Source organism: Octopus bimaculoides, chromosome 29 (assembly GCF_046866305.1).
Source record: "Octopus bimaculoides isolate indiv1 chromosome 29, ASM4686630v1, whole genome shotgun sequence".
NCBI classification, from domain to species: Eukaryota; Metazoa; Mollusca; class Cephalopoda; order Octopoda; family Octopodidae; genus Octopus; species Octopus bimaculoides.
The window spans coordinates 3885845-3907871 of NC_142956.1; the positions used below are offsets into that span (position 1 = coordinate 3885845).

Sequence of the window (22027 nt, forward strand, 5' to 3'; positions counted from 1 at the left end):
TGAGCAAAACACAAGTTCACGAGTGGTGTCCATGCTTTTCGAATGGTCACTTGCCGATTGAGGACGAACCTCATTCAGGGCAGCCGTGGGGCTCCCAAATAAATGAAAACATCATGAAAATTCATGAACTGATTTTGGAAGACTGTCACCGAACAATTGACGAACTTGTTGATATGATTGGTGAGTCCTGGAACTCCTGTCAAGGAATCTTGAGCAAGGAATTGCAAATGAAAAGTGTTGCAGCAAAATTTATGCCTCACTTGCTCACAGAAGATCAAAAGCAGTCATGGTTGAATGCATTTGGTGAACTGAAAGAACAAGCTGGAAGTCAATCCCTATCTTTTATCAAAGGTCATCAATAGTGACAAAAGCTGTTGCTACAGAATTTGCAGATGTGGCAGAGGCAAGGAAAAATATGATGGAGGCTTGAAAAAGCATCCCTTGGCAAGAGTTCCAGCTCTGCTACAAATAGTGGAAAACATGTCTGGGTCGACGCATTGCTTCAAATGGAGAATACTTTGACGGTGATAATAGTGTTAATATGTAAAAGTAAGCAAAGAAAATAATATTGCAAAATTCTGGGTTGTTTTGGGTCCCCACCTTATATATGTATAAATGTAGGATCCAGGGATTGAGGTGTAGGAAGGTGAGCTTCAAACAATCCATAGAAAGTGTAAGAAACAACTTTCAGGAACAGAAGGGGTTTATTAGGGGGCAAGGTTGTTGATTCTTTCCTTATCGCATCTTCTCTGTGTTAACATGAGCCTCGTATTGACAGCGTTAACTTCATTTAATCAAGACACCCTTGGTCTGAAGAGTAGCCTGTGATATACACCTCGTTTGGATATTTACCAGTTCCGATGTTCCACTTGCTATGAAACATATGTAGCCCAGATTTTATCTACTCCATTCCTCAACTCATATATATATATATATATATATATATATATATATATATATGTATGTATGTACATATATACACACATGTACAATGTGTATTTGTGTGTATTGATGTAATTAGGTTATAATGACCTAATTACATTTGTTTTCGTTAATCTAATGATAATATTTTTTTCCTTTCCTCTTTGTATAACTTTCAGGCAACACTATGATGTGGTGACTTTGATGCTGTCCCAGGTTAGTTAAATACATATTATATCCTCTCTCTCTAATATTCAATATTAATATCATCAAAATACCAGTGAAATTCTGGGGGTAGATTTAATCAACTGCACTGCAGCAACCTTTAAATGGCAGGTCTTGGGCCTATGAAGAATAATTATGGTGGTGGTAACGATGATCATAGTAGTAGTGGTGGTGACAGTCCAACTGACCACCACTGCTGACAGTACTATCTTTAATGGTCAGACAAAACAAGGTCATTATGAATTCAACCCATATATATCAGATTATATATATCAACATCAACCACTACGCCATATGCCCACAGGTATATGATGTAGAGGTTAAGGGCACGGGCGACTGACCCCCAAGATTCCGAATTCGATTCCAGGCAGTGACCTGAATAATAATAACTATAATAATAATAATGATGATGATAACTTCGAAAAATATGTTAGGAATGAGAACCCTATTCGAAGTTTCCCCAAGACACCTGATGAAGGCTGGAGGATATATCGGCTGAAATATTGTGTTAACAACAAATAAAATGAGGACAAATATCCGTCAAATGTTAATAATGATCATCATCACCTTTTAAGGTCTGTCTGTCATGCTGTGTGTGTGTGTGTGTGTTATATGTGTATATTGTTGGTGTCGGCATTTTATCTTGTGTCCAATAATTTATTTGGCTTCTTGGCTGCTTTCTTCCCTCTGTACATATGTATAAATGTGGGTGTTTATGTATATATATATATATATATATATATATATATATACACACACACACACACGGAGTTATTCTTGCCAGACATATTGCAGACTGAGATTATGCAGCAGAGATAAGTTAAGGGTCCTTGTCCTCAGAAACAAAGCTAAATGAGGGCATGCTGTACTCAGTCCCTATTGCTTCGTTAATCCATTACCATCAATACATAATGAATCAACTTCCCTTGTCCTCTCTCCCTACCTAACTCCACAGATTAACTACCCTTACTGTATTTGTCTACCTAACTTATTTACCTGTATTTCTATTAACATTGCTTTGCATGAATGCCAGGATGCAGCACCTTCCACTGTTGGTGGTGACAATACCTGATTAACTCCTATTTACAGGTATCCATACTAACCCTTCTATACTAATGCCTGCACAACACCCATGTCCAGTGGTGTTAGCGAGTGTTACATGAATGATGCAGGATTAAATGCAAGGACAACTGTTAATGACATGCTGGCTGGCAAATGCTAATAACAACCTTTTCAGGTGCTGAAAGCCGCAGCCAATGTAGACACAGCACTGTCAATGTAAGCACAGCAACAACCATCTCGTCCTATGCGCCCCCCCCCCCCCACACACACACAAGGAATGCCAAATGAACTGAAGGGCTACTTCTATGACACTCTTCTGCTGGCCACTTCAAAGATAAATGACTGTGACCTTATCTTCATGGCTGGTGATTTCAGTGGATATGTTGGGCAGCACCCAGGTATCTTCCATGGGGTACATGGTGGGACACAGAATTCATTCCTGAAATGAGGAGGGTGCAAGACTACTGGAGTTCTGAGATGGAAATGACCTGATGACCGTAATACTTGATTCCGAAAGCTAGCCAGTCACTTGATAACCTATAAATCTGGGGAACATGCTAGCCAGACTGACTACATTCTCACCAGAAAGCAGGATTCGTGGCTGCTCATAAATGCAAAGGCCTTCAGTGGAGAAGAGTGTATCCCACAACATAGGTTACTCATTGGGGAGTTCAAGCTACTGGCTTGAAGCATTCCAAGAAGTAAACCAGTTTGGAAAAGAAGAGTATGAAAGCTGAAGGATCCTTCAATTAATCAGAGATTTAGTGATGTCCTAAATGAAGTATATAATGAGAAGGAGGATTTAAAGACTTGTAACATAGAGAGTAAGTGGAAGTTCCAACGGGACAACTTGGTGAGAGCCTTGGGCCAAATTTGTGGCTGGTGCAATATCCCAGCCATGCCTAAGGTGAAATGGTGGTGGTGGTGGTGGAAAAGGGTAGTTTACAAGGCCATTAGAACAAACAAATGGGCTTGGAAGGACGGGAAGGGTGGTGGCAGCAAAGAGTTATATCAGGCAGCTAGGAAGCAGGTATACTTAGCCATGAGTGAAGCAGAAAGGAAGAAGTTTGCCAATGTTAACTTGGAAAATAGTTTTTGCGTGTGGAAGGTGCAGAAGTACAATGTACAGAAAATAGACTCCATCAAATGCCAGTGGGGTTAGCTAGAGGCAGTTGATAACTGCTGTTATCTAGGTTACAAGTTAGTAGTAGTGGAGGTGGATGCTGCAAGAGTGTAGCTGTGAGAATAAGAACAAACTGGGCAAAGTTGAGAGAGCACCTACCTCTGTTGGTAACAAAGGGCCTCTCCTCACTGAAAGGCAGACTGTATGATGCCTGTGTGTGGACAGCTATGCACCTTGGCAGAAAAACATGGGCTGTGACTGCTGAGGACATGCATAGGCTTGAAAGGAATAAAGCTAGTATGCTTTGCTGGATGTGCAATGTCAGTGTGCATGTACGACAAAGGTCTAAGCGTCTTGAGAGAAAAGTTGGGCACGAGAGGTATGATATGTAGTGTGCAAGAGAGGCAACTGTGCTGGTATGGTCCTGTGATACATATGGATGGGAACAGATGTGTAAAGAAGTGCCACACTCTAACTGTGGAAGACGTAGACCCAGGGAAACATGGGACGAGGTGGTGAAGCAGTATCTTCAAACTCTGGGCTTCATGGAGGTGGTGACATATGACTGAGACCTCTGGCGATATGCTGTGTGTAAGAAGACTCATCAAGCTAAGTGAAATCGCAGTTGTGGCTGCGCCGGTGTTATGTAAATGACACGTGTTATAGGTGCGATCTTTGATGGTACCATGTAAATGGTACCCATGAATTATAGGCATGATCTTTGATGGTACCATGTAAATGACACCTGCGAATTATGGTCGTTGCTGGTGCCATGCATTGTAGTCATGGTCATCGAGTGTGCCATCTAAATGGCACCCGAGAACCATGGTCATTGGCAAACCATGGTCATTGGCAAACTTCAATCACAGTTGTGGTCATTGCCAGCGTCATCTAACCCAAACCAGCAAGATAGCAGACACTAAATGATGATGCTGATATATATATATATATATATATATATATATATATATATATATATATATATATATATATATATATATATATATATATATATATATATAAGGTTTTTAAACTTTTAAATTTTCATATTCAAAAGAGACAGAGACTTCAAACTCGATATATCGATTTATTCACCACTCTATGTTAACATTTCTGTGCCAAACTTATCCAGTGACTGGTCCATTGGATTTAGACGTTTGGCACTTCTTCAGGAGTGGTTACCTTTCGAACAAAACACGAAAAAACACATACATAACTATTATTAGGTCTTTAGGACATCGTTAGCTTTCGTGTTTGTTATTATAGGGGAGATAACACCTTAATTTTCTATTTTTATTGCTCTCCTGTGGATTTCCACTAGATTAATTAATTATTTTGTTTATTTCTCTTTACTATACTATATTACCCGTATACATATGCATACATACACTTTACCCGTATACCTATCCATATATACATACATACACATACATATGTATACACATATACGTACACACACAAATCAAAGCAACAGCTTCAAAAAAACCACCAATCTTATGATAAATATTTATCATAAGATTGGTGGTTTTTTTTAAGCTGTTGCTTTGATTTTAAGCAAGCAGTATTTTTACCCTTCTTTTCTTATATATATAATGTATTGTATCACCGATTATTATGACGATACTGTTTACACTATAACCTTGTAGCAACAATAAAGCATATTACGGAGCAGGGTAACAACAACAATCCATGCACGAACCAACAAACTACGAAAACAACACCTTACCACTTCCTGCAATTAACACCTACCCTCTCTGGTCTCTCAGTCAGACCCTTACTATTCATAGTCGTTCAGTCAAGTCTGTTCTCGCATGGGTTGTTGTGACTCTCGCCACAACATGGAATTGACTCCAGGACTTATTCTTTGAAAGACTAGTACTTCTGTCGATTCTTTTTGCTGAACCGCTAAGTTACAGGGATGTAAACACACCAGCGTTGATTGTCAAGCGATGTTGCGGGGATAAACACACACACACACACATATACATATACGATGGGCTTCTTTCAGTTTCTGTCTACCAAATCCACTCCAAGGCTTTGGTCAGCCCGAGACTGTAGTACAAGACACTAGCCCAAGGTGTCATGCAGTGGGGCCACCCCTGTATATATGTATGTATATATGTATGTATATATATGTGTGTGTGTGTTTGTGTGTATCTCAATTCTTTAACATTCATGTATATGTGTGTATGTACAGGAATGTTAAGGACGTGGACGCTAACCAACTCACCTGTTTTATGAACCCCTTATTAAAATAGCAACATTATAATTCTTCTTTACTAGTTTTGATCTGCTAATTATATGTTCACTCTTGTTCTACTCCCCTGAAACGTACTATATTGAGAGATAAATATAGATTAGGCTGAAACAGTCTGTTTATGACATCTTAATAGGTTTATCATGTCCCTAACACATATCCGTAGCAAGTTATGGAGGGACCATACAGAAGGTTGACTACACTAACAAACATCAAATGTACATGATCAGGTTGCTTGAGTACCCAGTAGAAGACAGCAATGACACATTGATATCCACCCTAATTTTCATGTACATTTTCAATTTCTATTTTTACTTCCACAAAGGATTCAGTGAAACTGGATATTGAGAACCATAAGAAAATGACACCATTACTGGAAGCCGTCTCCAGCGCCCACCTCGGAATAATCCATAAATTGATTACACATGGAGCAAACATCCATGTTGTCGACAATGATGGCAATAATTGTTTGCACCTTGGTGTAAGGGAGAAGATGTTTCATTCTGAGGTGGAACACATTCACATTTTAGATGAGGTAAGTTTTTAAAACTGTTTGTGAATGTGTGTGTGTGGTTGGCATTAGGAAGGGCATCCAACCGTAGAAACCATACCAAAGCTGGCAGTTGGTGCCTGAGCAGCTCTGCAGTTGCCAAGCTCCTGCCAAACCATCTAACCCATGCCAGCATAGCAAACGAATCTAAAATGATGATGAGGAGGATGTCTGTGTGTGTAAGTGAGAGAAAGGGATAGAAATTGAGAAACAGGGAGACATTGTTTGCTATTTTTTTTCACTCCCATCCATATCTCTTCTTTTAGTATTAAATAATTCAGTTTCTCATGATAGCACTAGTTGTATTATGTAACTAACGATATTCCATCTCCTTTCACCTTCAAAAGCATGGCCACTCAACTGTAAAGAAGGTAACCCATCTTGGATATTGGTCTTGTAAACACTGCCATCACAGTATGAAGGAGAGGTGACCAATGACAGAGATAGAGGGTAGAAGAGAGTTCTGTGTGACATGATAGATGAATACCTTTGTAATACTGGTTAGGGTTAGGGTGACATAGGAAATACATCCAGTACATTCTATGAAGAATGTTCACTGAAACAGCTCTCTGTCACATTTCTTATACACGACAGGTATCCATGATTTCTTGTGGACATGTCATTAGAATGTTGAATGTTAGAACACTAGAGAGTGGATACAACAAAGGAAGATCGTTAGTGTGATTTTGGCTTGGTTTGTATGTTCTACTACATACATACATATATATATATATATCATTTAGTGCCCGCTTTCCATGCTGGCATATCTTAGACAGTTTGACTGGAACTGGTAAGCCAGAGAGTCAGTCTGCTTTTGGCTTCGTTTCTACAGCTAGACCTTGTGATGAGAGTGACTTTTACGTTAAGATGAGCACACAAAAGTGTGACGTCACAATGTAAACAAACACATGGTAATGGCTGTGCCCTGTGTTGTGTCATAGAAACAGATCTGATGAGATTCCTTGGTAAGATACAGCATCTGGGAAAGTACATGCCAAATCTCTCCAGTGAAACTGTAGTTCTACGGGAGTTGTTGCCAAAGGACATTGCATGGCACTGGGAAGGAAGGCAGCAAACATGCTTCAAGAATTTGAAACAAAGAGTGACAGAGACTCTGGTGCCACAGTACTTTGATGTTACAAAGCCAGTAACGTTATCAGTTGATGCAAGCTCCCAATGGTTAGGAGCAGTATTGACGCAAGCTGACAAGCCTGTAGCATTTGCTTTGGGGTCACTGACAAATGCACAAAAGAAGTATGTGCAGGTTGAGAAAGAGATGCTAGGTATCCTCCATAGATGTGAGAAGTTTCATTCGTACATCTACTGGAAAACAATTCAAGTAGAAACTAATTGCAAGCCCCTTGAAATGATATTTCAGAAACCCTTGTGTAGAGATTCTCTCAGAGGTTGCAGAGAATGTTGCTGTGGCTACAGAAGTATGATCTTCAAGTTACCTACAGGCCTGGCAAACAACTATTGCACGATTGAGATCCTATACAGATCCTAATCATATTTGGTTTCACTACTGTTACCATGCTATTAATCCAGTTTATGGATTGAGTCTCTTTGACGACAACTCGAGCTAGGTCATTCAATCAAGTTCTGCTTGCACCTTGTCCGTCAAAGCAGCAGGCACTTTCCTCGGTGGGTGTACCATGGGTGTGATTTTGTCCACTAATTCTATGTGGTGTCTCCCAGCATGCCTCCAAGTCCTTGGAAAAGCTCTGGATATTCTTCCCGTATGTCTGTATTCCCTTTCTGTATGTTGTGAACTCGCTCTACCAACTTCATTTTCTCACAGGTTTTTCTTCCCGGTATACTTGAGCGGTTTTCCTCCACAACCTGGAACAGTACTTCATTCAACATGCCACTAATTTCACTTGATATTGATAATTCCATCTGTCCAGGCGGGAGTCACTTTTCTCCAAAGTATGTCATAATTTATCTGGTGTCAGAAGTAGGATTGAATAATCACCCGAATGAATCAGATAAGAAGCCCAACTGTGCTGAGAAGGCAATGTAGCTGAGAACTGGAATCGGTGGACACAAAGGTTTGAACTGCATCTTACAGCTAGCGGAATCGCAACCAAATCACAGAATGTGAAGTGTACTACTTTACTTGACGGAATTGTCTGTGGAATTCTTAGTGATAGCCTCAGAATGCGGTTATTGAGAGAACATGATCTTGATTTGGAAAAAACTGCACAGATGTGTAGAGCTAAAGAAATCAGTGCACAACAATTGAAAAGTTCTTAATGATGAACAGCCAACCATATCTAAAGAAATCAATGCCATGAATGTCAGTAGGGGTCCAAGAAGAAAGTGTGAACCTCAAGGCAGAACAAAAGAATACCCTCAGTGTAGACAGTGTAGTTACAAATATTGCAGGAGATATTATTGGGGTCGATAGACACACAAAGTCCAAGTCCTGGCTGTATTTGGAACCCAAATTATCAACCTCAAATAAACTCAGTTGTTCATAATCATTCTGATGACACAACTTTCTTCAAAGTTCATGAAGATATTTTCTTTAAATTTAACAAGAGAAATTCAGGAACTGTGTTAAATGTTGAATTTCAAGTTAAACAAGTTGAACTGTGTTAATTGCTAGAAAGCATATTTCATTATTCTTTCCAAAGAAAGGAAAAGGAAAATAAATTCATTTATGGACAGTTAAATTTAAAGAAAATATATTCATGGACTTTGAAGAAAGTTTCTTTTATCAGTATGATAATGAATATATAACTGAGTTTATTCAAAGTTGATAATTTGGGTTCCAAATATTGCCAGGGCTTGGACTTTGTGTGTATATTGACTGGAATAATATCCCTTGCAATGATTGTAAAGAAGGGAGATTTGATGAGAATGAATTTACATTAAGATGTGCACACAAAAGTGTGATGTCACGAGTTTGTATGTATGACAATGTAAATAAACAGATAGTCATAGAGGCCCTTTGTTACCAACATAGGGAGAAGCTCTCTGAAGTTTGCCCTGCTTAATCTTATTCTAGCAGCGATGCTCTCGGCGCATCCACGTCCACTGCTGACTTGATTACCTAGATAACAGTAGCTATCAACTACTTCTAGGTGTATATATGTCTGTCTGTTTGAAAGACATCAGCATCATCCATCCACTGGTAGATCTGATGGTGTTTATTGTCTATTGTTGCAGAATTTAAGCAACTCTTTGATTCCCAGATATATAAAGGTCACTACAGACGTGTGACTGTATTTCAGACAGTTGATAGTCACCTGCATATTGTTGTAATGTCTTGTTTGGTGAGAAGAAGCTACTCTAGCAGTCAACTACCCATTTTATTATAGGAATTGTCTATCAGACTAACAGTTTCAACAATTTCTTGACTATAATGTGTTGGTGTGTTGCCTCAAGCACGACACCAATCCTTACTTCCTTTACTTCACTTCATCAGCCAAAAATGTTTCTTTATAAATTTTGGAATCATTATTGATATGTTTGGATATGTCTGCCTGGTGTTGGTTTTGTTGCTGTGTCTGAAGAAATTACTATGTTGTTGTTATTCTCTGTTCATTGTTTGTTGTTATGGAAATCAGTTGCAATTTGTGACCAGTGAAAGGTTTCCCAATCAATATTTGGATAATCGAAATCACCAGTACAAAAATATGGGTGACTGCTTTCATAGATGCAGATCTGAAAATCTGTGAGTTTTGATGGCAGTTTTGCAGATGGTAAACAAAGTAGGAGTATATATGTTGCAGAAAATACTTCTTGTTGTGACCAGTTTAAATCTCCACAAGGAATTACAGAAAAGCTTGAGTGACCACAGACCATCACACGACCCCCATGGTAATTAGAGTGGCCTTTGTGTAACAAAACGTAGTTTGCCATTGTTTGTTGTTGTGTTATATTTATATATACAATACTCTTCCATAAGTATTTCTTTTGTTATGGCCAGTTGGCTTCATCAAGCCAGTTGTATAGATAAGTTCTTGTTGGTTTGTTGTGTTCTGTTATTTGTGATACTTGTTCCATTATATTTCCTACATTTGACATGATTTGTTTATCTATAATATATATTTGTCTAATATTCTACTCATCGTTTTATATTTCATCATTTGTAGTGCTGCACTGAGCTCCAACTGTCAATGGATAAGAGGCTCTCTGGAATAGTAGTCGTGAGTTACCTTGCCAGCCAGGGAGCTAGCTTATACCATCGTAATGATGAGAAAGCGACCCCATTGGACAGCGTAAAAAATCAACATTTGAAAGAAAAATTAAAAACATTTTTACGATCACTGTAAGTACTCACTGGCAATGACAAGATAAACCAGGACATTTTCTATTTTGTATATAATCATGTTTATTTGGTTTTAATTCTCCCGATGTATTATTCAGTCATTAGTGTCTTGACCCGAGACAACAATAAGGATTTCCAATTCTGGCACAAGGCCAGCAAAGTCAGGGAGGGGATAAGTCAATTATAACAGCCCCAGTTTGCAACTGGTACTTATTTTATCAACAGCAAGGTAAAGTCAATTTGGATAATCGAAATCACCAGTATGAAAATATGGGTGACTGCTTCCATAGATGCAGGTTTGGAGATGTCAAAAATCTGTGAGTTTTGATGGCAGTTTTGCAGATGGTAGACAAATTCAAGTAGAAGTGTATATGTTGCAAAAGAATACTTCTTGTAGTGACCAGTTTAAATCTCCACAAGGAAGTACAGAAAAGCTTGAGTGACCATAGACCATCACACAACCCCCACCCCTATGGTAATCAGAGCGGTCTTTGTGTAACAAAATGTAGCTTGCTATACTCAAAACATCATTGCAGAGTAAAGAATGTGCCCAGGTTTAACTAACAAGATTGGAATTGGTACTTTTAATGTAAGAATCAAAAAGGTGGACCTTGTTACATAAACTGTTGGTATTTAAAATCAAAAATTTGTTTCCAGATTGAAACCTATCACGATTCATAGAGGAGGATGTATTGTCCTTGATAAGTTTCCTGGAGCTTTTCCATGTAGTGTAGGGTCGTAATTCAAAGAAGCTACAATACATAACTTCAGGTGTATATCTGGTGCTAAACCAAGACGGACTTGAGAAGATATTTGCTTTTCACACCTCTCCTTATCAGCAGCTAAAGAGTAAGCACATGCCTCAGTAGAAAGTTTATCTAACAAGTCAGCGTTTTTTGAGAAATACATTTGAAGTGGAAAAGTTGTCAAAAAATGTTTGTAGATCAATGATTTCTTCAGATTCACCAATAACAATTTCATCATGTGTGGAAGATTCAGTGGCTTTCTCAATGTCCCTTGATTTAGCTTATAACTAGGGGCAGATTTGTATGCATGGCTTTCTTATATGGTCCTTCAGTGTATGATTATGTAAGGAAGTCTACTTTTAATATCCATTACATCAAATATCCAAAATTTCCCTGTGGATAGCCAGATTTTGTTGAAATGCAATGGTGGTAGAAGACAGATGGGCCAGGCACTGAAAGGACCAAACCAGTAGTTGGATTGTTACCCACAATCCTTCAATCATATAACTATAGTGTACCTTTTATTGGCCTGAAATCAACGTGAAGTTAGTGGTGCATAGAAATATGGCATTTACAGCATTCAACTCATCAATTTTGAAAAGGGTTCTCAGGTTTTGTACATACATATCGTATATAATTCTCAGGGCATTGTTCTATTTTAGCACTGTGACCTGTTTTGTTACCTAGTTCACCCATACATGAAGTTAGAGCAATTGTGTCCTGTCTGTCCATCCATAAAATTCAAAACTGTATGTCTAAGTATAGAGCACTTCTTAATCAGATTAAATAGAAGAAAGTAATATATATATATATATATATATATATATATATATATATATACATACATATAAATTTAATGAATGGAGTAAAACGCATATGTTAACTGCATACTTTTGTTTCCAACATATGTTTCGAAGATTACAAATTATACCTTCCATAGGAATCGGCGATGTTAAAAATGTAATCTTCTCTTCAGGGAAATGCATGGGAACCAGCTTAAACGTAAGACATTTTAACCGAGTACACACATATATATATATATATATATATATATATATATACAGGTCATTCAGTCGAGATCCAAATTTTCTTTCCATTTTCGGATATATATATATATATATATATATATATATATATATATATAACAAATGTTGCATATAGAAACACACTTGAGTACAAAGAGATATTTGTTGAGAAGAAATGGAATCTATTCTAGAAGTGAAGTATGGTTTGAGAATATATTTAGTTCTCTTTGTGTCAACCAGGTTTTGTGATGTATCACATTCAAGACATATATTTATTAATATCTGTGTGTATATATATGTATACATATATATGAGGATGGGCTGAAAAGTTCATAGGCTGACTACGATGCAATGAGTGAACTTGACCAAATGTGTTTTATATTTTGGCATAGTCTCCCCTGCGGTCCATACACTTCTTACATCAGTATTGCAGCACTGGGATTCCCGTGGTATAGAAGCTCTCATCCTGACCCTCAAAAAAGTCCTCAACAGCAGATATGACTTCATCATTGGTCCGATACTGCTTCCCAACCAAGTGTTTTCTCATGTTGGGGAACAGAAAATGGTCAGATGGTGCCAAATCAGGAGAACATGGAGGGTGATCAACCAGTTCAAAGCCACAGTCATGCACAGCAGCCATTGCAACCAGAGACTTGTGTGCAGGAGCATTGTCCCCGTGAAGCAGGACCCCCTTCATCAGTTTTCCAGGCTGTTTTCATTACCTTTCGTAGCTGCCTCAGCAAGTTGGCATATAATATTCACCATTGGTAGTATGGCCTTTCTGAAGGGGGTCAATGAACACAATGCTGCTTGCATCCTAGAAGATGGAGGCCATCATCTTCCCTGCCGATGACACCATCTTGGCCTACTTTGGTGGGGGCAGAAGATGGGTGTTTCTACTGCATAGACTGCTGTTTGATCTCTGGATCAAAGTGGTGAACCCAGCATTCATCTTGGATGAGGAAAACATTCAAGAAAACCGACCGGATTTGCTTCAAAAAGTGCCAAGTTTGCCTGCGACATGACCAGCTTGGTGTGCTTTTGATCAGGCATCAAAAGTTGTGGCACCCACTGAGCTGAAACCTTCGACATGCCACGTTCGTTATGCAGAATGTTCTCAACTCATTCACGGGAGATACCTACAGCATTCGTTATCTGATTAACATTTAAATGTCTGCCACCCATTACTCTGGCGAACATGGTCAACGTTTTCTTGGGTGGTGGCTGTGGCAGGACGGCCAAACCTTGGGTCATCTTCAAGACTTTCCCTACCTTTCTTGAATTCAGCTCCCCACATTTGCACAGTTGGTAAAACTGGAGCATCATCTAATGTAGCAACTGTGTCAGCATGAATGTCCTTGGGGGCTAACCCCTTTTTCTGCAGATATCTGATAACACCACGGTGCCAAATTTTATCCATTTTCACAAAATGTCTCTAGCACCACTTTTACAAGTCCTCAATTCTGATTCCAATGTGGGTTTATCTGGAAAGCAAAAATGGAGTTAGCATCAGTAAAGGTTGAATTTAATGCATTCCAAGTTTAATTACTGTATGATAACTCCTTCTTAGTCAGCCTATGATACTTTCAGCCCAGCCTTGTTTGTCTATGTTAATGTGACACTTGTATACACACAAACCTGCTTGTATGTAATTGTTTACAGAAGAATTTACGATGTACTCTTGCTGGTCACTGTAGTGCCCCTTAATATTCTGTACTCTAAACATGTCCATAATGAAATATTTTATTATAACTGAATGTCATTGATGGGATGTGTTAATATTTTGTTCCACAGGTGTCGGTGGTGTCAAGAGAAAAAGGCTACTGTCACACTCCAGCCATGTCAACATACTGTTATTTGTCAGGATTGCTGTTCTCAAATGACATTTAAGCAATGCCCCATATGTCGACAACACATTCGCAGCAAAAGTGGATTTGGTAAGAACATTCTTTAATGATCTGTCTGTTGTCTCATTAACTTTCTGGTATGGAATAACACACTTCATATTGTGGGGAAGACCCAGATCTGCCATTATCTGGTATAAATGGGGTCTTTTCTTTGTGATAGTATATCTATCACTACATCCACTAAACATTGTCTTTATCTAATTAGAAGAGTGATCACACTTCAAAAGGATTGTGCTTTGCAACATATGACTAATGAATGATAATGTAAGATAAATGGTAATTAAACTGAAATATCACTAAATCTCCAATGTTCTATTTGTAAACCTTTTACTTTCAATTGTGAGTGATTAGAGGTGATTAATGATTTATCAGTATCATGGAGAGCTGATAATTAAAGACAATGTTACTTCCAAGAACATCAGAGTCAGCTTTGGTAAAGTAGGAGATTCAAGGATAAAATCTCAACTGAGAGTTTAAGGACCAACTTTATAGAGTTTGACGGTTAAAATCAATCAGCCTGGGTATCTGAAAAGAATGTTGTAATTGGGAAATGATGTCAGGGATAGTTTCAACCTATTTTACAAAGTTGAACTTCACAAATTCATCATGATTTATCATACTGTGAAGATATCAAACAATTACAGTAGTGCAGTCTGTCATTTGTGAAATGTCCGTGGAAACAAGTGAAGTTCAAAATAGCAGGAGAACCAATGCTAACAGTTAAAGACCACGGGACACTCCATTGTTGACTGAAAAGTGTTGAGGCAGTAAAATCATGGCACAAACTGAAGAGGGGCAATAAGCAATTGATAAATCAAAACTACTAGAAAAATACAGTTTGGTTTATATCCCCGCCTTGCTTATATATTCTTGAGAAGGAATTCTAGTGTATCATTTCAGATATAACTCCTTTGCAATAATCTGTAGATAAACAGTTTTAACTGAAGGAGATTTTATACAAATGTAGTTTTTTTCAGGATACCTGTTATCACTTTCTGCTTCACCTGTGTAGAATTAATTGTTGCTCACCTGAAAAACAAACAAGGCTGCTTATTAAGGAGGATGAATGACAAGGAAATACCTTCAAGTATTTCCTGAATCAGGTGATATTCTGTTGAAGTGTGATGTGGGCAGTTAAAATGAAAGATTACCAACAGTAACATTTAAAAATGAGTGCTGGGGTATGTTTATCCTACCTGAAGCAATGTGTCATGACTTTGTGGCCAGACCTTTGGTGACCAATTTGGTTGACACTGGAATTTAACAGAAGATGAGAAGAATATTGGTTAGTGAAGGTTAGAGGGACAACGGCATGTCATATGTCCAGCACAAGCATAAGAAAGGAAAGACAAAACTAAGAGAAAAAGAGAGTTATAAAGTGATAACTAACTAAGATTATTGCAGAACTGTTAGATTAGTATATATGATGTCTTAAGAAAAAGATGAGATTTAGAAAGGTTAGCCTATTTTGTTGTGGTTCTAAATATTGAGCTGTTACATAGTAACAGCTTAGAAAGTGTTGACCGAAAGCATAGTGGTCACCAATTGACCATTGATGATATGATTGCCTCACAATAATGGAATATAGATTATAAACAGAGAGAAAGAAGTTTTTATATGAAATATAAAACTTTGAAATGCTTATTTCAGAGTGTCCCAAGTCTGAAGAGAAAGCAGTCCAGAGAGTTGCAGAATATGTTGGTGAGTATAAAATAACTGTAATTAATTTCTATAAATTTTACCTTCACCTGAGTTATATTGTTTGTGTGAATGACTGAGAAAAGGTTCCATTACTAATTTCCAATTCTTATTTCAGTGTGTCCCAAGTCTGAAGAGAAAGCAGTCCAGACGGTTGCAGAATCTGTTGGTGAGTATGAAATAACTGTAATTAATTTCTATAAATTTTACTTTCACCTGAGTTATATTGTTTGTGTGAATGACTGAGAAGAGGTTCCATTGCTAATTTCCAATTCTTATTTCAGTGTGTCCCAAGTCTGAAGAGAAAGCAGTCCAGACGGTTGCAGAATCTGTTGGTGAGTATGAAATAACTGTAATTAATTTCTATAAATTTTACTTTCACCTGAGTTATATTGTTTGTGTGAATGACTGAGAAGAGGTTCCATTGCTAATTTCCAATTCTTATTTCAGTGTGTCCCAAGTCTGAAGAGAAAGCAGTCCAGACGGTTGCAGAATCTGTTGGTGAGTATGAAATAACTGTAATTAATTTCTATAAATTTTACTTTCACCTGAGTTATATTGTTTGTGTGAATGACTGAGAAGAGGTTCCATTGCTAATTTCCAATTCTTATTTCAGTGTGTCCCAAGTCTGAAGAGAAAGCAGTCCAGACGGTTGCAGAATCTGTTGGTGAGTATGAAATAACTGTAATTAATTTCTATAAATTTTACTTTCACCTGAGTTATATTGTTTGTGTGAATGACTGAGAAGAGGTTCCATTGCTAATTTCCAATTCTTATTTCAGTGTGTCCCAAGTCTGAAGAGAAAGCAGTCCAGACGGTTGCAGAATCTGTTGGTGAGTATGAAATAACTGTAATTAATTTCTATAAATTTTACTTTCACCTGAGTTATATTGTTTGTGTGAATGACTGAGAAGAGGTTCCATTGCTAATTTCCAATTCTTATTTCAGTGTGTCCCAAGTCTGAAGAGAAAGCAGTCCAGACGGTTGCAGAATCTGTTGGTGAGTATGAAATAACTGTAATTAATTTCTATAAATTTTACTTTCACCTGAGTTATATTGTTTGTGTGAATGACTGAGAAGAGGTTCCATTGCTAATTTCCAATTCTTATTTCAGTGTGTCCCAAGTCTGAAGAGAAAGCAGTCCAGACGGTTGCAGAATCTGTTGGTGAGTATGAAATAACTGTAATTAATTTCTATAAATTTTACTTTCACCTGAGTTATATTGTTTGTGTGAATGACTGAGAAGAGGTTCCATTGCTAATTTCCAATTCTTATTTCAGTGTGTCCCAAGTCTGAAGAGAAAGCAGTCCAGACGGTTGCAGAATCTGTTGGTGAGTATAAAATAACTGTAATTGATTTCTATAAATTTTACCTTCACCTGAGTTATATTGTTTGTGTGAATGACTGAGAAGAGGTTCCATTGCTAATTTCATTCGAATGGTTACCTATAAAGTAATTCTATTCTCTACCTACAAATGCAAGAATATCCAGTAAAGGGGTTTTATTGAAATATAAAAACCTGAGACACAGGAAAAAGGACTCTCATGATAAGGAAAAAATACAAAAGATGAAATATAAATCCTGAAGCGGTTGTCTCCCCTTAAGGAGATATATTCACTTTTCTTTCATCTCATTGTTGTCTCCCTCACTTTCCTTCTCTCTTTCTCCCTCCCTCTCTCTCTCTTTATCTATCTATCTGTCTATCTATCTACAAGTAGCAGCCTCTGTAGTTCCCAGTAGTGTAACAACATGAAGGTTATTAAAAATATTGATATTACCAAACTTTAAACAAACTGTCCAGCAGTGTTGGCGCTGTTGCTAAAATGGCTCAATTAGGAAACACAATCGAGTTAATTGTCTTTTGAATGAAGGAACTAAAACATTTTGCTGTTTAATGGTAAACAGGTGAGTTAATGTCGGTGTTTGTTTGTTGTACATTTTCAATAAGTTTACTGATCATTGTTGTTGGTGTTCTTGTTGAACAAGATGGTTAAGTTGAAAACTGCTACAAGTGTGAACACCCTGTCTTTTTTTTTTCACTGTTACTAAATCTACCATGACATCCACGAAACGATGTCTTTATCCAAGTAGGAGGCTTTGGTCTGCTGCTGAGAGAATTGTTTTCTCTCTTTCTCTTTCTCTCTCTCTCTCCATAAGGGGATTTATGGAAATATGGAAACATAAAACACAGGAAAAAGGTCTCTCATGATAAGGAAACAATACAAAAGATAAATATAAACCCTGAAGCAATTCTCTCCCCTTAAAGAGATATATTCACCTTTCTCTCATCTCATTGTTATCTATATCACCATCTTGATTATATATTCTTGAATATCACTTCTTATGTACCATTTCAGATATTTTTCCTTTGCATTAATCTGTGTATAAACATTTGTGTCATTAAAGATGTTTTGTGTAAGTATACAGAGTTTTAGGATACCTGTTATCACTTTCTGTTTCACCTGTGTAGAACTAATCATTGCTCATCAGGAAAGAAAACTATTTCATTAAGGTGTCTTTAAATATTTCCTGAATCAGGATGAAATTCTGGTGAACTGTGAGTTGCATAATTAAAATCAAAGATTAAAAGCAGCAACGTTTGACAAAGATAACAGGTGTGTGTTGATCCTACTCCAAGTGGTGTGACATGAGTTTGTGTCAAGTTTGTTGATGACCAACTTGGTTGACATCGGAATTAAGCAAAAGAATGAGGGGAATGTTGATTAGTGAAGTCTAGTGGTGAGGGCACCACGCCATGTCATAGGTTTAGCACAGATATAAGAGAGAAAAAAGATAAGAGGTGTTAACATGTGATAATTAAATGAGATGATTGCAACATTGTTAGATTGAGTGGGATGTCTTAATAGAAAAAGGATGCTTAGGAAGGTCAGTTTATTTTGTTATGGACCTAAATATTGAGCCATTATATAGGACCACTGTAGAAAGTATAAAATTGTTGACCAAACCTATAATGGTCAGCAGTTGTCCATTGATGATAGGAATATCTTACAATAATAAAATATAAACCATTAACAGAGATAGGGAAATTATGCTATGAAGTGTAAAATTTGGAAATATTTCAGATTCTGTAATGCTAGAGGAGAAGCATCTTCATCAGGTGTCCAGAAAGTTGGCGGGTAAATGGCAGGAACTTGGTGAGTATAAAATACCCAGTTAATTTCTATAAATTTTGCTTTAAGCTAAACTTTTGTTTGTTTGAATGACTGAGAACAGGTTCCATTCCTAATTTCCAATTAAAAGTTTAGCTATAAAGTAAAGATATCAATGAAATTTCGTAAAATGTATAAATGAAGAGACAGAGTAGAGTTAATATTGTTGTTTGTAAAAGGGACTCAAAAATATTGTCGTTTAAGAGTAAACAGTTGAATTAATGACAATGTTTTTGTTTGTTTACACTTTTAGTAAGTTTACTGTTAGGTTTTTGTTGTTTGTTTGGGCAGATATCTGCCTTAATCTGGCAGAGTTAAGAGGAAACGGTTCCAGATGTGCCATAATGCTTTATCTTGGTTGAAGAGGACCACATTATCAAATGCAACCTTTTTAAACACGAGAGTTTGCATTGTGTGGGACATGCTGTAGTCTCTTTGATTGTAGTTCTTTCGACCCTGGTCAATATATAGTGCCAGTCTCTATAGAAAACAGGCTCCCATTGTTGACTGTGTCCATGGCTGGATTGAACTCAGTATTGTAAATTAATGAAACTCGCTTACGTTAAAAAAAAAGAATCTCAACAGAAAATTCAAACTCAACTTGATTTTGTTTCTCAATTGAAATCGTTTCACTCTCCTTTATTGGAAAGGCATGAACACCACAGTATCCCATTTCCCCTTGTCTGAAAGTTTAACAACATAAAACATCATTTATACAATGTTCCTATTATTTACAGCAATGTCTTTACCTCCCTATGGTTCGTAGACTGAACCATAGGAGAGATGTCTTTACCAGGACATTGAGCTGTGTTGGGGACTAGATTTGAACCTTTCACCCCTCACTCAAGAGGTCATAACATTATCCCCTCAGTCAGCTGATAGAAATGATTTACCTAAATTAAGAGAGGACATCATCTGTGACATTGCCAATTTGTTATCTCTCTGGGAGTCATACAAAATGTACCAGTCATATACTGGGCTAAAATCAATCCACTAACACCAGTCCATTATCATCATCATCTTACATCCATTTTACTAAGTTTGTAATGGTCAGATGACTTCTCCCAGAGTTGTTGTGGTCCTTTGTCAGGGTTGATTGCTTGTTTCCTTTGACTTGAATTCCAGGCATTTCTTTATCCAAATTTCATCTTCCATATCCCTTCTATATCTATAACATTTATTTTTGTTTTTCTTGTGAACTATCACAGATTCTTCTGAGACCTAGTTTTTTTGGCTCCAAGTTTTCAACACATTAACATTTCACTTCTAGTGATGTGTGCTCACCTCATTTCCTGGCAGTTTCCACGCATCCTCTGCATTAAATGCAACATTACACTTTATAAATACACCTCATGCAATCTCTCCTTCATTTGGAGACAGAATCCCTTAGTTGCCAGTAGACATAACAATTCCCTGTACATTTTTCATCTCGTTTTTCCTCTAACTACTGCACTTTTTGCATAGTCCCCCCACCCACCCACTTCTAATTATGTCTCTTAGGTTAGAGAAACTATCAACTGTATCTTGTTCTTACTACGAATTATTCCTGCATATCTGCTACTTACAAAGTCCTTCCCTAACCCTAACCTGTCCTCCCTGTAAGCTTGCCTGTGATACCACTGCACCTATTGTGTACATTAGATACACCATATAGAATTCCTATTAACCCCTTTTCTTTCCCCTGCATATAAATTGTGATAACTTTGCAGATGATGTAGATGTTTGTGGATGCAGTGATTTTTTCAGGACCCAAGTGTTGTAGGTGTATGGTGTAGATTTTGGTGACCCTTGTCTTATGACCTACAAACTAAAACTCTTCTCATTGCTTTGTTTACTCTCGAGTCTCTCTTGTATGAGATTCTTTTGAAACTGTCGCCTTGAGCCAGTGAAGGAATTCCTTTTTGGGAGTCAGTATTCTGGTATCTTCTATATGTGATAGGTACCTAACAGTAAGTCATTCAGGTACACAATCCCCACTTTTGAGATATTTCTGAATTTTGATCATTTTTAGTTATTTACTAATCATAAGAGGGTGGAGGCGCAATGACCCAGTGGTTAGGGCAGCAGACTCGCGGTCATAGGATCGCGGTTTCGATTCCCAGACCGGGTGTTGTGGGTATTTATTGAGCGAAAACTCCTAAAGCTCCACGAGGCGCCGGCAGGGGATGGTGGTGAACCCTGCTGTACTCTTTCACCACAACTTTCTCTCTCACTCTTACTTCCTGTTTCTGTTGTGCCTGTATTTCAAAGGGTCAGCCTTGTCACACTCTGCGTCACGCTGAATATCCCCCGAGATCTACATTAAGGGTACACGTGTCTGTGGAGTGCTCAGCCACTTGCACATTAATTTCACGGGCAGGCTGTTCCGTTGATCGGATCGACTGGAACCCTCGTCGTCATTGGAAGCGATGGAGTGCCAACAACAACAACAACATAAGAGGGACGACATCACAGGTGACTATTTCAGTCATTGAATATGGGATGTTACCAAAACGACCGAAATTGAGTTCCTCCGAAGAGTCTCTGGAGTAACGTGTGTAGCTTCGAGATTTAGGTGTCTCTCCAGGTCAAGCGACTGCTTCTCTGCATTGAGAGGTCACAGCTGCTGCAATGCTATCAGCATGTGATTAAAATGTTTCAGGAAAGAATCAAAAGAGGGATTCGTGAAGCTGAACCAACTGACAGGAGACCCCGGGGGGGGGGGGGGGGGAAACCAAGAATGAATTGTTGCATAATACCCATAGTTTCATTTGGTTGTGTTTGGAAATCCTCTCAGAAATTCTAATAAAGGTTTCTTTAGATAGGATCGTATGAAGGAGGTGCTTGAGGACTCTGCCCCTATAACCCTCCTATGAAGAGAGGGCAAAGAAAATGAATGGATAGATGAAATGGTTTAACTATTGCTAGTCTTTGTTGATTCTTTAGGCTCCCATACACTGCTACTCACACAAACACTTCTCCTGCCAGTTGTTTACCAGAAGTTCTCTCATGTGTAACTTCCATTTAATTCGTTTTTTTTTTTAATGTTTTCTCCATTTCCAGCCTTTTTTTCCACTTGTTTGTT

The 22027-nt window shown here is 37.8% G+C and overlaps 1 protein-coding gene across 8 annotated transcripts in view; it reads left to right on the forward strand.

Annotated features, from left to right (window-relative positions):
- Positions 1 to 22027, forward strand: part of LOC149130297 (uncharacterized) — a 43135-nt gene that overhangs the window by 20470 nt on the left and 638 nt on the right. Inside the window, exons 6-19 of one of the 8 annotated variants that reach the window (XM_089345203.1) lie at positions 1101 to 1137; positions 5914 to 6123; positions 10242 to 10417; positions 13983 to 14125; positions 15746 to 15796; positions 15912 to 15962; positions 16078 to 16128; positions 16244 to 16294; positions 16410 to 16460; positions 16576 to 16626; positions 16742 to 16792; positions 16908 to 16958; positions 17074 to 17124; positions 18877 to 18948. In XM_089345203.1, coding sequence (XP_089201329.1) covers positions 1101 to 1137; positions 5914 to 6123; positions 10242 to 10417; positions 13983 to 14125; positions 15746 to 15796; positions 15912 to 15962; positions 16078 to 16128; positions 16244 to 16294; positions 16410 to 16460; positions 16576 to 16626; positions 16742 to 16792; positions 16908 to 16958; positions 17074 to 17124; positions 18877 to 18948 — 1097 coding nt within the window. The remainder of the gene's footprint in view (positions 1 to 1100; positions 1138 to 5913; positions 6124 to 10241; positions 10418 to 13982; positions 14126 to 15745; positions 15797 to 15911; positions 15963 to 16077; positions 16129 to 16243; positions 16295 to 16409; positions 16461 to 16575; positions 16627 to 16741; positions 16793 to 16907; positions 16959 to 17073; positions 17125 to 18876; positions 18949 to 22027) is intronic. The other 7 variants (XM_089345204.1, XM_089345205.1, XM_089345207.1 and 4 more) reach the window with 7 other exon arrangements.